This window comes from Hypanus sabinus, unplaced genomic scaffold (assembly GCF_030144855.1).
Source record: "Hypanus sabinus isolate sHypSab1 unplaced genomic scaffold, sHypSab1.hap1 scaffold_836, whole genome shotgun sequence".
In the NCBI taxonomy this organism is placed as follows: domain Eukaryota; kingdom Metazoa; phylum Chordata; class Chondrichthyes; order Myliobatiformes; family Dasyatidae; genus Hypanus; species Hypanus sabinus.
This window is the reverse complement of record NW_026781689.1, coordinates 99,026-116,862: the sequence shown is the minus strand read 5'-3', so window position 1 is coordinate 116,862 and position 17,837 is coordinate 99,026. Positions and strand designations below refer to the sequence as shown.

The 17,837-nt window shown below is 43.4% G+C and overlaps 1 protein-coding gene across 2 annotated transcripts in view; it reads right to left on the bottom strand.

Annotated features, from left to right (window-relative positions):
- The window catches only part of LOC132390295 (prosaposin-like), a 55,808-nt gene extending 43,315 nt beyond the window's left edge, over nucleotides 1-12,493 (bottom strand). Inside the window, exon 1 of one of the 2 annotated variants that reach the window (XR_009510848.1) lies at nucleotides 2,483-3,203. Coding sequence is in view for 1 of the 2 variants with exons in the window: in XM_059962913.1 (XP_059818896.1) it covers nucleotides 12,490-12,492 (3 nt within the window). In the remaining variant the exon portion in view is untranslated. Of the gene's footprint in view, nucleotides 1-2,482; nucleotides 3,204-12,489 lie in introns of those variants that run through there. The other variant, XM_059962913.1, reaches the window with a different exon arrangement.
- Between the last annotated feature and the right edge of the window lie 5,344 nt (nucleotides 12,494-17,837).

Genomic DNA, 17,837 nt, shown 5'->3' with positions numbered 1-17,837 from the left:
TAATGTTTTGAGCTTCAAAGTCACCAAAGCGTTGTGCGAAGTGCGCTCAGTTTATCAGCAAAGTGCGCATTTGGGAACATCATTGCGCCGACCTGGTTCAACATTACTTGGCAACAGGGAAAATGAGGCAAGTTGCACTGGTGCATTTGTGTCTCCCATAGGAGCAGCTTCACTTGAAATGCCTTCACTGCATCATACGGTGATCATGCGGTCACGTCCCTGGAGCTGAAGGTTTAAGACGCTGAGATGTGTTGTTATGTCAGCCAGAAACGCCAACTCCCATTTCCACTTTTCATCCCGCAAAACTGTGCAGTCTTTTCCTTTACTGTCCATGAACTGACAGATTTCCCTGTTGAGCTTAAAAACTCTATCGAGAACTTCTCCCCGACTCAGCCAACGCACCTCTGTATGATAAGGAATGTCGGCAAACTCTGAATCTAGCTTCTGCTCTGCGTTCAGGTTTTTCAGCTTATCCTGATGTTTGGTCTCGTAGTGCCGTCTGAGATTAAATTCCCTAATTACAGCCACATTAGCTCCACAAATAAGACACACGGGTTTACCGGCAATGTCAGTAAACATATACTCAGCAACCCATCGGTTTTGAAAGACTCTTTTTTTCAGAATCAACTTTTCTCTTCGCCATTGTTAGGGGTTAGCTTTGACTTCAGAATTGCGCTTGACGCTGGAATGTTCCCGGGTAGCCTATCGGCAGCTGTTGCGCTCCATTATGGGATCTGTAGTTCGTGTGTTATCGCCGGGCCATTAATAATTAAAATAATAGATCTATCTAAAATGATCTCGCGGGCCGGATATAATTGTACGCCGGGCCGGATATGGCCCGCGGGCCTTGTGTTTGACACCTATGTATTAGTGGGACAAATCTTCATGAAACACAGCAGCCAGGGCAGTCTCATATCCTCAGCGCCATGGAGAGAGGAGTGAACATCGCAGAAGAATGAGCAAAATTGGCTCTCCCTCCAATTCTGACACCCTGTCTTTCCAGTTTACCTGGGCCAGCAGATCATACCTCACATTAGGACCCAGGTACCACTGCAGCAAAAGGCTCAGGGCCTAGAACATGCTGCCTAACAATTCACTCTGGGCCCAGACTTCACTTTGAGACTTCCTACCTACTTTTGATTTCTTCTCAATTTTAACAGTCATTTCACTCTGTTGCACAAATATTTTCTGTAATCAGGGAGTGGATGCAAGGTTAACACTTACTGCTTGTCCCTTCTTTTAAGTGCTAAAGTTCCTCTGGCAAGACCAGAAGACCAGAACAGAATTAGGTCATTCAGCCAATCAAGTCTATTTGATCATGGCTGGTTTTATTTTAGGTCAGTACTCCCACAATGTAGTTGGGCAGGGTGTTCAAAGGCAGTAACAATGAAGGACTGGCAGTATTTCCAAGCCAGACGTCCTCAGGCACCTTGGCCTCCTAGGTCAGTGGAGATGCAGGTTTGGGTGGCACTGTCAGAGTAGCTGAATTGCATTTTATAGATTGTGGAGATCTCCTGTACAGACTGCTTCATTAGCTTTGGCAGTTCCACATGTATTTAAACATTGTCCATCCTGCAGCAAGTATCCTTCTGACCAGCAGGCTCCTGTATGGAGACCGCAGGGAAGGTTTGGGAATTACTGATACTCCTTTGCTGGCTTTTCCAATCCCCACTACATCAATTCACAAGCCAGGAGAGATCATCCTGCCAGCCACAGTCACGCCAGGAAAATGTCAAAGTAGACCCAACAGACTGCATGACCTCATTTTGCGATGTCTTGTGGCATTACAATGGAAGATTGTTTCGAATTCAGCTCTCTGGACAAGCTCAGTATCAGCTTGTGAAGTCCTTGTGAAACCCAATCTGAATGTTGGTGAGTCCGGTTTGCTGAAAAATGCTGTTGAATTCTCCTTCTGAGTCTCTGTGGAGGACTCAGAGTGAACCTACTAGGCAGTGATTAGATTGGATTTTCTTGCCTTTTTATTAAAAGGACTTCCTAGGCAATTGTGCATATTAGTAGTTTAGTAGTTGAATATGGAAATAGGGTTAGAGATGCGGCTATTCAAGTTAGCAGACTTTCAGTTCTACCGCTGGGACGTTGTCTAATTTGAAAGCCTTTTCTATTTTCCGAGTTATCAGTTGTGTCTTGATATCTAAAGCATCAGAAGACTGGCTTGTGAGAGCCTTGGAGAAGCTGGGATGGATCTTCCATCCATGACTTCTTGCTGAACAAATACATTTTGGGAAAATGTAACCAGACATTTCAATGTGCTGACTCACTCTTAACATGAGTGTCGCACACGCATCTACCAAACCCAGCATCTCCACCAGTCACCCTGGAAGGGCAGAATCTGGTGGTGTTTGAACGTTTGCAGGACACCTTTAAAAACAAATTATTTTATTGAAATTCTGAGTGAAGATGAATTTCTGGCATCATTGCTGTTGGAGCCCAAACGTACACTTTCACATCCCCATTAACTCACCAGAGAACGTTGGGTTCCAGACCAGGAGCTGCAACCTTTCTCCAGCAGTGTCTTCACTTCTGAACCACTCTTCTGAGCCTGTCTGAGATGTTGCGCAATGCTGTCACATGCATCACAAGATATGATATCCCGCTGTTCATACAAAAGTTCTGGATTGTGGAGGGATTTGTATTAGATAGGCTACAGATTTTATCAGTGCAACTTCGATCTTTATAATGTATAACTGCGATAATGGAGAAATCCAACTATAAAAATTTCACTTACACTGGTGATCCTACTGTGAGGATTTAGAAAGTTAGGGAAAAAAAAACTACTGTGTGGTGAACTTTTGGAATTCTTGAGTTTGGAGTTGTGGAGGCTCACTCATTGAGTTTGTTCAATTTGACTTCCCATTCCAATGTATCAGGCCAGGGTCTCCTCCTATGACGCAGCAGCAACACCCCAATCTGTTTGGATAGCCTCCAGCCTGATGGTGTGAACGTCACACTTTAATGGAAATACAGTGAAATGCATTGTTTGTGTTCAGACTGGACTGGAGGCAGGCTGCAAGTGTTGCCATATCTCCAGTGCCAACATAGCATGCTCATAATTTACTAATCTTAACTTGAAATGGAAACTGAAGGAAACCCCTGTGGTGCGGTGGAGAGAATGCATGAAACTCCTTACAGATAGCAAATCTTGAACTTACAGCTGGCACTGTAAAGCATTATGATAACTGCTATGCTACTGTGCTGCCCCAATATTGTGGAACTGAATGAAACCATTAAGTCATAATACCTATCACTTCTCATTCAGAAATTCCACCATTGTTCCTTTTTTCCCCACTTTCTTCCCAGGAATATCCAATTAGATCCATTTTTAGTTCTTTTTATACTATAAGACTATAACTGAAGGAGGAAATATTGGGTCCATGTTTACCTCAGCATTCAATACTTTCATGATTTCCATCTCAACAATTTAGCCACCCACCCATATCCCTCAGGATCTGAATCTGCTGATCTTTAGCTTCACTCCTTGTTGATGCACAATCCCAGCAACCTACAAACAGGCTGAGGGATTAAAGAGGCAAGAATTCCATCAAACTCCTGACTTGGGCTGTGCAGAGATATTTTAGTGAGTCAGGAGGCGAGCTACCTGTTACAGCATATCAAGCCTTTAATTGTGTAAGTACAGAAGGTACAGAAGCAAGTCAATCTGGTCTGATGGAAATTGTATATTTTTCCTTATAGTTCTATACTTGTATTAAGAAACACACGGTGAACTTCCAGTTCTGCTTTACCATGGCAATGAACTACTTGTTCAGTAGATTCAAGCCACTTCCTCATGAGAAGTGGTGAGATCATATTTCAGCTCCTCGAGTGCAGTGGCTGCAGGATATTTTGAGGTAATTGTAGTGTTCTCACTCGGGTGTAACAGAACCCGAACACCGAGGTAAACTGTCGTTAATGAAAACAGGGTCGCAGTAAGATTAACCATTTACTGTTCAATCTTCCACATTAGCGTATGGTGAAAATTGTTGATAAAACAATACAAGATTGGTACAGTATTTGTTTCCCTCTAGATATCACACTTCCATCGTAAATACTTGCAAAGGTAAAACTACAACAACAACATTACATTAAAGTGCAGCATACAGTCAGAATCTACTTACGCCATTGACTGCTTTAAATACACTTCAACACGACTATCCGCAACTCTTTAACTAACGAAAACATAAACCTTATCGACCGTCGTTACTTTTAACAGAATCAGCTTTAACATTTTAATTCAACATATCGATTATCTATGAACTTACAGCGTTGCTCCACTGTGATTTCTAATGCGTAGAAGACAACTTTTCTTGTGCTGGACTCGTACATGTGAGCCCCCCACCTTTCCGTCTTTCCCAAACCGGTATTTTCCCACAAGACGTGGTGAAACCGGATGTGACGTCATCGCATGCCGCGATATATTACGGACAACGAATTTACTTAAACAATCCTAACTTTAACTAAAAAATGCTAACACACGAATTACTAAGCAAAAATATTATAAACTAAATAACTGCCATAAAGGCAACACACTCCCCGCTTGACCTTCGTAAAGTCACAATGAACATAATACAAAACTTCAGTCTCTAAATCAGTCCTTAGGTAGAAGTAGAATGACTTCTGTAACTGGCCTTTGGTAAATTTTCACATCGCCTTGGTCGGTAGTTTTCGACTCGACCTTCCTGACATGTCCATCCCTACTAGGGAATGTGGCAGTGATTCTGGCCATTGGCCAGCAGTTGCGGGCGATTTGCTTGTCCCTGAGCAGGACTAAATCTCCAACTTGAAGATTCCTGCCGGGTTCTGTCCACTTTTGTCTGTGTTGCAACAAAGGTAGATATTCCTGTCTCCAGCGAGACCAGAACCGATTTGCCAGAGCCTGGACTTGTCTCTATTGCTTTGTGTACAAATCCTTATCAGAGAAGTCCCCTGGTGGAGGGGGAGCTCCTGCCTTCTGCATAAGGAGCATTGATGGCGAGAGTATGAAGGGGTTTTCCGGGTCAGAAGACACATGTAGGAGTGGTCGTGCATTTATAATGGCTGTGACCTCTGCCATTAGTGTGCACAGTACCTCGTGGGTCAATCGGGTGCGTTGCTGCATCTCAGGTTTCCTTTTCAGGATTTTTGCAAGGGCGTGAACCGCTTGACTGCTTGCTCTTTGTTGTTTGGCAAGCACTGGCGTGGTTCTCTGAAAGGCAGTGGGGCGACCCCATTATTTGCTTCATCTCTGAAGACTGTGGTGTCTTTTGTTTTCAAGAAAATGGCATCTTGAGCTGATGGAGCAAGTTTATTACCATGTTCCGTTTGAGCGAAGATTGACTGACCCAGCGTCTCGTCAGTTACTTTGCGCTTGTTAAAGCCTTGCTGTGCTTCCTTAATACACGGGACACTTGTGCGGGGTTGAAAAGTTGAATGGCAGCCACTCTCTAGCATGTTGGTCTTGAGTGTGCTAACCGTCGGTTTGTGTACATCGCCAGGGCACACTTCTCCTATCACCACCCAGCCCAGATCCAGGCGTTGCGCAAAGAGGGCGTCGTGTGGTCCATCGACCTGCTGCCTAACCTTGTGTACCCGGAGAACATCTCTCCCTAATAGCAGGATTTCTGCTTTGGGATCCAGTCCTGGGATGTGTTTGGCGATGTGGTGGAGATGTGGCTGGTGTAGTACCGCACTTGGCGTTGGGATCTCAGTGCGGTTATTCAAGATTTCATTGCACTCTAAGAGTGGAGGGAGACAGATGACGACTTTACCATCCAGGGACTCGAGCTGGAAGCCTTCTGCCTTCCTTCCGTAAGTTTCCATGTTGCCTGAACAAGTTCTAAGGTAGTATGGGAACTGCTCACTCTCAATGTTGAACAAGTCAAAGAACTCTGGTCTGACTAGTGAGCGATTGCTCTGGTCGTCCAGAATTACATAGGCTTTGATGGCCTTGTCTTTGGCTCCCTTAGGGTACACCTTAGTGAGACAGATCTTTGAACAAGAATGGCTTGACTGAGCTTGACCGCAAACTTCTGTACAGCTCCAGCTGACAACAGTTGTCCTGGAGTGAGCCTCTCCCTCCCCACCGTCCTGTTGTGGGGGTGAAGGAGCATTGTCGGTTTGCGGTAACGGGCCGGGATGCATGGCCCCATCGTGATTAGTGCTTCACATTCCGGGCACTTCACGGCGATCGTACACTCTCTAGCAAAGTGAGAGGTCGAGGAACAGCATTTAAAACATATTCTTTTTTCCTCGAGAAGGGCCATCCTCTCTTCAAGGGGTTTTTCCCTAAATGTTCTGCATTTCTTGAGGGGATGGGGTTTGTTATGCAATGGACAATTCTTGCAAGGGTCATTGTTGTAAAGGCTTCAGTCTTAAGCACTGAGACTGGTGTATTAATGTTGAAATTATTCGAAGAGGATTTATCTGGCTTGGTGTAAATTGTACTGCTTCCTGGACCCATGAGGCGAGGGTCATTTCGCTTCTTCGCCTCCTTGCACACAAACCTTGTGAAATACTCAAAGGGAGGAAACCGACCTCTACGATCTTCCTTGTACTCTGAGGCAACAGACACCCACCTGTCCCGCAGCCCAAATGGAAGTTTGTCCACGATTTGTCTGATCCCGGATGGAGTATCTAGGTATACTAGACCAGTTGAGTAGCCATCTTCTTTGGCACCTTGAATCTCCATGAGTAAATCTCTGAGCTCCCTTAACTTAATGTGGTCCTTGGTTGACACCTTAGGAAAATTTTCCAGACGTCGGTATAGCGCCGCTTCAATAATTTTGGGGGCCCCATAGCTCTCCCTAAGTCTCTTCCATGCTTTGCTCAAAGCTAGCTCGGGTTTGTTGAGGTACACTGAACGTATGCGTCTCACCTGTTCGCATGATTCCTTTCCCAGCCATTTCGCCATAAGATCCTGGGTTGCTCTGAGCTGGACTCCGTTGATAGCATTGGTGAATGTGGAGTACCATGCACGGTAGCTTTCAGGTTTATCGTCGAACTGGTATAGTCCTTGTGGTGAAATATGTGCCTGTCTGGACACACCCCCTTCTGACTGCTCCTGTGGCTCCTCTGGCTCCTCCCACAGGCCCCTGTATAAAGGCGATTCAGGTCTAATCCTCTGCCTCATTCTCCAGGATGTAATATGATGGCCACTCACTGCTGGTTCCTTCTTCAGTCAATAAAAGCCGATATCTCGCCTTACGTCTCAGTGTGAGTTATTGATGGTGCATCAGTCCTGAAGTGATGAGATCCCGTTGTGCTAAATACCGTGCCATGGATTCGACTGCAAGTGGCATGCGGGCTGGGGAAACATGTCGGCGGGTATACGACTGAGGGCGTACATCTGTTATGGAATTTGCTGTTCTGAATTCGGTCTTTGCCTCTCTTCTCCCCAAATCTGGTAAGTTTGGTGTCGAGAAGTACTTGTCGTGAGCCCTTTCACTCTTGAGTTCGTCGCGGAGTTGCAAGCGTAAATTGATTTCCTTGGATGGATGTGATGCGATCGGGCCTCTCTGAGGCTCCTCATGACATGGGGCGTTATCAGAGAAGTATGGAAGGGAAGGACGAGTCTGCCAGTCTATTTGAGATTGGACATAGTCGCTTGTGCGCTCCAACCTGATCTTTTCTGAAGTAGATTTTCCGTCGATCAGATCATGCATTTCTTCAGCCTCTTCTATGTAATCTGCTTCCACCCTGGCAGCTTCTTCTTCTCGTTCTAGCATCAGCACTTCTAACTCTGCCGCTATCCTTGCCCTTTCCAACTGGTTTTCAGCTTCTCTGGCAGCCGCTTTCATTTTCATTTTTGCTTCTTGTTTGGCGTAGCACACTCGCACCTTGGCGGCTTCTGCTTTAGCTCTTGCTTGGGCAGCCTGCGATGATGCCCTACTGCCCCTGTCGCTGGTTTGTTCACATTAAGCGACAGGTTGTTGGCTCTGCACCAGTCCGTTAGCCGCTGCACCTCCTCTCTGGAAGCTGCCTCGTCGTTCTTGCTGATGAGACCCACCACGGTTGTGTCATCGGCGAACTTGATGATGTGGTTCGAGCTGTGTGTTGCAGCACAGTTGTGGGCCAGCAGAGTGAACAGCAGTGGACTGAGTGCACAGCCCTGTGGGGCCCCCATGCTCAAACTGATGGTGCTGGAGATGCTGCTCCAAATCCTGACTGACTGAGGTCTCCCAGTCAGGAAGTCCAGGATCCAGTTGCAGAGGGAGGTGTTCAGGCCCAGTAGGCTCAGCTTTCCAATCATGAGGGATGATTGTGTTGAATGCTGAACTGAAGTCTATGAACAGCATTTGAATGCATATGTCTTTTTTGTCCAGGTGGGTTAGGGCCAGGTGGAGGGTGGTGGCAATGGCATCATCTGTTGAGCGGTTGGGACGGTACACAAACTGCAGGGGGTCCAGTGAGGGGGGCAGCAGGGTCTTCATATGCCTCATGACGAGCCTGAGTTCCTGGTCAAGCCAAGCACGAGTTCTAGTCAAAGAGCGTCCCAGCCAAGACCTGAGTTCTCAGTCAAGTCCCAGTCCAGGTTTTCTGGTTTGTTACTTCATGTTCGCGTCCAGGTTGATATTTTGTCCTCGCTCCTTGGCTTCCCTAGTATTCTTAATAAACATAGTCTTGTTCAGACTACTGCAGTGTCTGCGTCTTGCATTTGGTTTCGTTCCTAACGCCCCCTTGTGACAGAACGGTCCAGCCAAACATGGACCCAGCAACACAGACACTGCCGTTAAACTCTGGTCAGCCGGGGGTCCCCCTTGTTGAAACCACCCCCCTCCAACTCACCTGGATCATCGATAATCTGGGAAAGCTGGTTGGATCGTCAGGAGGCTCCCATGGGGGGGGGGGGGTGGGGGGGGTGGCGGTACTGTCACGGTCCGGTCTGTGGATTCTGTATTCTGGTTGTTTCTGTTTTCCCTTGTTCCATTGGGTCCTTTAATTGAGGCAACTGATCCTCATTTCGAGCTTGCAACATAAATAGCTCAGGGGTCCATCTATTCCTTTTCTGGAACATCCCTGTCAAGAAACCCGCACCAGGAAGCTTGGCGTCTGAAACCCACATCTGGAAGCTCAGCATCAGAAACTCATACCAAGAAGAGTCCCGGCTCTGTGTCCTGTGTCCAAGAAGAGTTCCGGCTCTGTGTCCTGTGTCCAAGAAGAGTTCCGGCTCTGTGTCCTGTGTCCAAGAAGAGTCCCGGCTCTGTGTCCTGTGTCCAAAAAGAGTCCTGGCTCTGTGTCCTGTGTCCAAGAAGAGTCCTGGCTCTGTGTCCTGTGTCCAAGAAGAGTCCCGGCTCTGTGTCCTGTGTCCAAGAAGAGTCCTGGCTCTGTGTCCTGTGTCCAAGAAGAGTCAAGTCTAGTCAAGTCTGAGTCTGAGCTTGAGTCCGAGTTCCAGGTCAAGAGCCAAGTCAAGATGCAGGTACCTAGACCTGGCCAAGACCCGAGTTCTCAGTCAAGTTCAAGTCTCAAGTCCTAGTCCAGGTTTTCCAGTTTGTTATTTTACACTCATGTCCAGGTTGATATTTTTTCCTCGCTCCTTGGCTTCCCTAGTATTGTTAATAGACATAGTCTTGTTCAGACAACTACAGTGTCTGTGATTTGCATTTGGGTCCATTCCCAACGCCCCCTTGTGACAAGAGAAATAAATTACCCATTGTCACTTGCTGCGAAGGGGGCAATAGATGGATGCTGGCTTGCAGCAGAGCCACTAGCTGTGTTAAAGGCCAGACACATGACCTACAGCCAATGACACTGGAATGCAATATCTGAATTGGTAAGAAAGGAATATAAAAGCAGTGCTAGTGACTTTAACTCTGTAGGAGAACAGCTATCGGGGATGCGAGGTGCCCTGCTGACACCTGGAGATTTGTAAAAGGACGATGAGGAACATGTGGCCAGCAGCAGAAACTCCTTTTTAACCGGTATTATATTTTCTGTTCTTTGACTGTTCATGGAAGGTCAGGAAAACTTAGCTGGTTTGCACACAGGTATTGGTTGTCTAAGTTCACATGTTCTTCCATTGAGACAATAAAGGTACTTGGCGGTAAATACAGATTCTCTCTTGTGCCTACAAGGGGTGATTCTTGTAACAAATTCTTTCAGGTTTCTTGCTTTGTGGCTACCTGTAAGCAATCAAATCTCAATGTTGTATAATTTACACATTCTTTGAAAATAAATGTACTTTGAAACAAAGCTACAAATTCCATCATCTAAATCATTGACATACAACATAAAAAGAAGTGGTCCCAACACAGACTCCTGTGGAACACCGCTAGTCACTGGCAGCCAACCAGAAAAGGTTCCCTTTATTCCCACTCTTTGTATCCTGCCAAACAACCACTGCTTTATTCACAAAATACACTGCTGGATTCCATGCTGGAATCTCTCCTGTAATACCATGGGTTCTTAACTTGTTAAGCAGCCTCATGTGTGGCACCTTGTCAAAGGGCTTCTGAAAATCCTAGGACACAACAGCAATCGATTCTCCTTTGTCTAACCTGCTTGTTATTTCTTCAAAGAACTCCAACAGGTTTGTTAGGCAAGATTTTCCCTTGAGGAAACAATGCTGACTGGCCTATTTTATCATGTGTTCACATCCTGAACAATCAACTCCAACATCTTCCCAACCACCGAGGTCAGGTTAACAGGTCTGTAGTTACCTTTCTTCTGTCCCCCTCCCTTCTTAAAAAGTGGAATGACATTTGCAATTTTCCAGTCTTCCAGAACCATTCCAGAATCAAATAATTCTTGAAAGATTGTTACTAATGCCTCCACAATCTCTTCAGCCATCTCTTTCAGAACCATGGCGTGCATACCATCTGGTCCAGGTGACCTCATCTACCTTCAGACCTTTCATTTTCCCCAAGAGCCTTTTCTCTGTAACGGTAATTTCATACATTTCATGACTTCTGATACCCTGGAGTTTCCACCATACTGCTAGTGTCTTCCACAATGAAGACTAATTCAAAATATTTATTCCGTTTACCTGCCATCTCCTTGTCCCCCATCACTACCTCTCCAGCATCGTTTTCTAATGGACTGATATCCACTCTCGCCTCTGTTTTACACTTCATGTATCTGAAGAAACTTTTGGTATCCTCTTTAGTATTATTGGCTAGTTTACTTTTGTGTTCTATCTTTTCCTTCTTAATGATTTTTTTAGTTACCTTCTGTTGGTTTATAAAGGCTTCCTAATCCTCTAACTTCCCACTAATTTTTGCTCGATTACATGCCCTCTCTTTGGCTTTATGTTATCCTCTTGCTCTTGACGTATGTACAGAATGCCTTGGGATTTGCCTTGATCTTTTCATGGCCTCTACTCCAAACTATCCAACCAATCATATCCGTTGTTCTGATTTTGCCTTTCAGTACTATCCCTGATGTCTATCTCTGGTTCGATCCTTCCCTTACCAACCTGATGCTCCAGTTCTCAGTTTTCTGTAAAACTAGTTTCAACTCTCATGAATAGAACTTGCAACCCTCCCGGCTAGGATATTGACTCCCCTCCATTTCAGGTGCAACTTGTCCCTCTTGTACAGGTCATTGCTTTCCCAGAAAAGGTTCCAAGAACTTGAAATCCTGTCCCTGCACCATCTCCTCAGCCACTTATTCATCTCTGCTTTCACCCCAGTCCTACTTGCACTAGCCCGTGGTACTGGGAGTAATCTGAAGATTACTACCTTGGAGGTCCTTCTCTTCGGCCTCATTCTTAACTTTATATATTCAATGAGTCGGACCTCTTCCCCCTTTTTGCCCATGTCATTGGTGCCAATATGTGCCACGATCCCTGGCTGTTCATCCTTCCCATTAAAAATATCCTGCAGCCACTCCGTTACATCCTAGCACCCAGGAGGCAACAGAATCTCTTTTGTGGCCCCAGAATCTACTTTCTATCCCGTTAACTATCAAGTCCCCTATAACTACCACACGGCCCGACTTTACCCTCCCCGTTGAGCCTCAGAGACAGCGACTTTACCACCAGGGCTGGTTGTTGCTGCCATGATCTGATGGGTTACTGCCCCCTCCCCCCCCAGTAGTATTCAAAGAGGTATACTTGTTGCTGAGGGGAATGGCCACAGAGGAATCCTGCACTTTGGTGGTCACCCATCTACAGTCCGAAGCCTGACTCTGTGTCTCACCACCTATTCAAAAGTCTCATATAAGTATTAATGTCTTCAGCCTCATGAATGATCCGGAGCACATCCAATCCCAGCTCCAACTTTTTGACCCAGTCAGCCAGGTGCTGAAGTTGGGTACATTTCCTGCAGATGTAGTCATCAGGGAAACAGTCAGGTATCCAAAATTTCCACATCTGACAGGAGGAGCATTCCTTCCTGACTACTCTGACCTAAAAAGGCTTACCTCTCCTTAACTATAACTGCCTGTTCACACTAAAGCCTTCCCACTCTGTCACTGGCACACTCAAACAATGGCCGCTCTGCTTAAGCCTACCTTCCTTTTATTTGCAGCTGAGTTTAGGCATCTGATGCTGACACTTACCATGCCCGCGCAGCTGAAAATGTTCGGCCTTGCCCAAATCTGCTGCTTTTAGTTGGGGAACACCTAGGAGACAGTGAAGAAAACGTCATGAGATTAAAGTTATCTATAGAAAAGGAGCAATGCAAAGTAAAAGTCATTAATTGGAGAAAGACTAATTTCAATAGATTGATGGAACTTGACATTGAGGGTTAAAACTGCAACAGAGATTAATCAGATTTCCTGAACTTCTGGTAATTGCTCCAACCACCCCTCCTTCATTTCCCATTTCAGTTTCTCTCTCTCACCTTATCTCCTCACCTGCTCATCTCCTCCTCCTTCCCTTTCTTCCATGGTCCTCTGTCCACTCCTCTCAGATTGCCCCTTCTCCAGCCCTTTAACAAACCAATCAGCTCTTTATTTCACTCCCTCTCCCAGTTTCATCTATTATCTGCCACCTTGTACTTCTTCCTCCCCTCCCCTCACCTTCTTATTCTGACTTCACCCCTCCCTTTCCAGTTCTGAAGAAGGGTCTCATCCTGAAACGTCAACTGTACTCCTTTCCATAGACATTGCCTGGCCTGCTGAGTTCCTCCAGCACTTTGTGTGTGTTTCTTTGGATCCCCAGCATCTGCAGAATTTTTCAAGTTGGTGGCATTCTGAAATATCCTAGCAAGTCAGTTTATCACCTGCTACATTAAAACACAGTTGGAGCACTGGTCAGTCAACTGTTCGATGCTACTGATTCGTGACCCTGAGTGTACCCTGTTTCATTGGAAGACCAGTCCTTTTAAGACTGACAGTGAACTTAAAGAGGATAATACACACAGCATGCTGGAGGAACTCAACAAATCAGGCAGCATCTAAGGAAGGAAATAAACAGCGAGGTTTGATATACCTATGTCAAGCAGAGCTACTCTTTAAATACTGATGGAATCTGATGAGATGCAACATTTCAAATACAAAACCACAAAATTGCAGATTAGGAAACATTCACAGACAGGTTAAACGCAGATAGGAAATCTGCTAATGAACACCCACCAACCCCAGCTGATGAATCAGCAATCTCTCACAGACAATCAATAACAATAGTGAACAATGGATGGGAAACAACATCACCAACAGAGACTCTGTAGCACCATCACTGACCTCCTGAAAAATCCTAGAAAGGTTCTTGGTTATAGACCACTCCATCACAGATAAAACCCTCTCCACCACTGAGCACATCTACATGGAGCACTGTCATAGGAGCACAACGTCTATCATCAAGAAACCCCACCACCCACCCATGCCATGGTCCCTTCTCACTGCTGCCATCAGGAAAAAGGTACAGGAGCCTTGGAACCCACACCACCAGGTTCACAAACAGTCATTACCCCTCAATCATCAGGCTCTTGAACCAGAGGAGATAACTTCACTCGTCCCATCACTGAACTATTCCCATAGTCTATGGACTCACTTTCATGGACTCTTCCTCTCATGTACTTTATATTTATTGCTTATTTATTTATTATTATCTTTTTCTTTTTCTATTTGCACAGTTGGTTGTGTTTTGCACTTTGGTTGTTGTCTGTCCTGTTGGGTGTATTCTTTCATTGACTTTACTGTGTTGCTTGGATCTACTGTGTAAGTTTGCAAGAAAATGAACCTCAGGTTTGTATATGGTGACATATATGTACTTTGAATTTTTGATAATAGATCTGCAAACCCAAAATGTTAGTACATAGGGAAAGCATGGTGGTATAGCAGTTAGTGCAACACTATTACAGCACCAGTAATCCAGGTTCAATTTGGCGGCTCTCTGTAAGGAGATGGCACATTCTCCCTGTGAATGCGTGGGTTTCCTCCCACATTCCAAAGACGTATGGGTTAGTAGGTTCATTGGTCACATGGGTGTAATTGGGTGTCATGGGTTCGTGAGTCCAAGCTTTCCAATGTTGTGCCTAACTTGCTGTGTTTTTCCCAGCAGGAAGAGTTCTGCTTTTATTTTATTATTGCTTCTCTGTATTTGATTTGGGAAAGAGAAAAGATAGATAAGGTGGCAAAGGCAGCAGATAATATACTTACCTTTACTGGCTAAAACATTAAATACAAGAACAGGGTGTGTCACGCTAGACCAAATAATACCTCAGAAAGACCACCATGTTAGCATGGCATACAGTTCTGTCTGGAAGGATGTGATTTCTCTAGAGTGTGTAGAGATTATCTGTGGCACAGAATAATACCATTCAGCCCATTATAACCATGCTGGAAAAAATAATTGATAACAGGTTAATCCCAAGTCCAAAATCTTGGCTCTTAATGAAAGGATCATCTTTAGTCAGAATCAGGTTTATTATCACTGACATTTGAAATGAAATCTGTTGTTCTGTGGCAGCAGTATAGAGCAAGAGAAAAAAATGCTATAGGTTACAATAAGAAATTTAAAAATAAAGATTAGGATTCTTGAGGGTTTTTCACCTGAGGTCATGAATGAGCATTGCTAAGCTCAAAGAGGTTATGTCGGAGCTTTTTAAACAAAGGTTTAAAGCCATCTCTTCATTATCCTACTCATCTTAGAATCACTCTGTAAGATGGTTCTAAAGAATGGTTTCGCTCGAGTGGAGAAACTCAGGATTTTTTAAAGACAATGGATTGACTGTTTAGTACCTTGTTATAAGAATAATCGCTTCTCTTACTTTTGGTGAACCTTCACAGCTAAACTTCCTTGTGATTTAAATGTTTTACTTAGAGAATAAGATTTTAATGAGTTAATGCCAAGTGTGATTATATGTTATGACTTTTGATAAGTTTTTTATTACTTTATACACTTTTCTAAAGGTTTTTTAAATCAATATGGCTTATTTTTGGGTATTTTTCATTCTATTGTTTTGAAACTGTAATAATTAATCTATTTGTGTTATGAGGGCTAAGTTTTTTATGGCCATTATTTAGTCTAGCCTGGAATACAGTTGATCTTGGAATTAATTTGGAGTCAAATCAGCAGGTTGTTTTGGGAGGGTGATGTCATTAGCTGTAGCTGCCAGCCTTCTTTTGGCTGGCCTTCTGACTTTGGGAGGGGTGGGTGTCTTTCTTTGGGACGTTAGCCAAATCTGTTGTTTGGTTACCCTATTTCAAGGCTTATTCTTTGGTTTTAATGTTCATTTTACTGGTTATTACTTTAATTTCTCTATTAAATAGAATAATGGGTCATACTATTAACTTACCCAGTCTTAATATGAAAGGACTAAAACACCCTGTGAAGCGGAATAAGATTTTTGCCTATATATTAAAAAAATTAAAGCCCCCAATTATTTTTTTACAAGAAACACATGTATGTAATTGAGACAACTTGGGTCTTTTCAGTAGATGGAAAGGACTACATTTTTACTTCTCTTTCCATCTCTAAGTCTAGAGGAGTTTCAATTTTTATGGATAATTTAGTTCCCTTTGTCCAACATAAAGTAGTGCCTGATAATAATGGGTGTTTTGTCATAGGGTCAGGAAAATTAGATAATAAATTAATGGTATTTGCCAATCTGTATGCTCCGAATACATATGATCCAGGTTTTTTGAGTGTTTTTTTTTCGTTTCTGCCAGACTTGAGCCTTTTCTCATTGGTGATGGGAGAAGATTTTAATTGTTGGTTAGATCCAGTTTTAGATCGGTCATCCTTTGAAACAGCAACACTGAATAAATCAGCTTTGTTTATTCAATCTTTTTTAATGAAATACGGCATTGTTGATATATGGCATTTCTTACATCCACTAGGTAGGGAGTATTCGTTTTTTCTCATGTCCATCATACTCAGTCCAGGATTGATTACTTTCTTATTGATAGTCAAATGATTCCTTTAGTTCGATCCTGTGAATACAAAGAAATTGCTGTTTCGGATCATGCTCCGGTACTTTTATCTTTAAATTTAGCTGGTCTTCCTCAAATAAACAGATCTTGGCATTTTAATTTAACTTTGTTATCTGATAAAGATTTCTTAAAGTTTCTGGAGAGACAAATTATTCTTTTTTTAAGAGAATACTTTGGAAGAAACTTCTAGTCTTATTAGATGAGACGTCTTTAAGGCTTTTATTAGAGGTCAAATTATTTCCTATACTGCAAATGTCAAGAAAAAAAGCTAATAAAGAGAGAACTGTTAGCTAATCAGTTAAAACAATTAGACTAAATATATGCCTTGGCTCCAGATCCTGTTTTATATGAAAGGCATGTTGAAATTTGAACTAAATATGATCTTCTTTTAACATATCCAATTGAAACTCAACAGGTAAATTATTGGCTAACCAATTAAAAACCTTTATAGCTAAACGGCAAATTAAAGAAATTTGTAAAGCCAATTGGTGATAGGACAACTGACCATTTAGAAATAAACGATATTTTTAAAGAATTTTATTCTATTCTTTATAGTTCTGACTCTCCCAAAGATAATACTGTAATGAATAATTCTTTAGATCAATTAACCATTCCTACACTTTCTGTTGATAACCAAAAACAGTTGGATCAACCTATTTCATATGAGGAAATGTAATGTTAAAATTGTACAAGGCATTGGTAAGGCCAAATTTGGAATATTGTGTGCAGTTCTGGTCACCGAATTATAGGAAAGATATCAATAAATTAGAGAGAGTGCAGAGACGATTTACTTGGATGTTACCTGGGTTTCAGCACTTAAGTTACAGAGAAAGGTTGAACAAGTTAGGTCTCTATTCATTGGAGCGTAGAAGGTTGAGGGAGGATTTGATCGAAGTATTTAAAATTTTGAGAGGGATAGATAGAGTTGACGTGAATAGGCTGTTTCCATTGAGAGTAGGGGAAATTCAAACGACAGGACATGATTTGAGAGTTAGGGGGCAGAAGTTTAAGGGAAACACGAGGGGGTATTTCTTTACTCAGAGAGTGATAGCTGTGTGGAATGAGCTTCCTGTAGAAGTAGTAGAGGCCAGTTCAGTTGTGTCATTTAAGGTAAAATTGGATAGGTATATGGACAGGAAAGGAGTGGAGGGTTATGGGCTGTGTGCGGGTAGGTGCGACTAGGTGAGATTAAGGGTTCGGCACGGACTAGGAGGGCCGAGATGGCCTGTTTCCGTGCTGTGATTGTTATATGGTTATATGGAAATTGTCGAGCCTGTACATTCTTTGCACTCAGGGAAGGCTCTGGGTCTTGATGGATTTTCTGGAGAATTTTATAAGGCTTTTTCCTCACTGCTTATATCTCATTTAAGTGCAGTTTTTTTGGACTCCTTTAAGTTGGGTAGGTTGTCACAATCTTTTTATGAAGCTTCTATTTTGCTCACTCTTAAAAGGAATAAGAATCCAACTGAATGCTCTTCATACAGACCAATTTTTTAATGTAACGTTGATACTAAAATCTTATCTAAAGT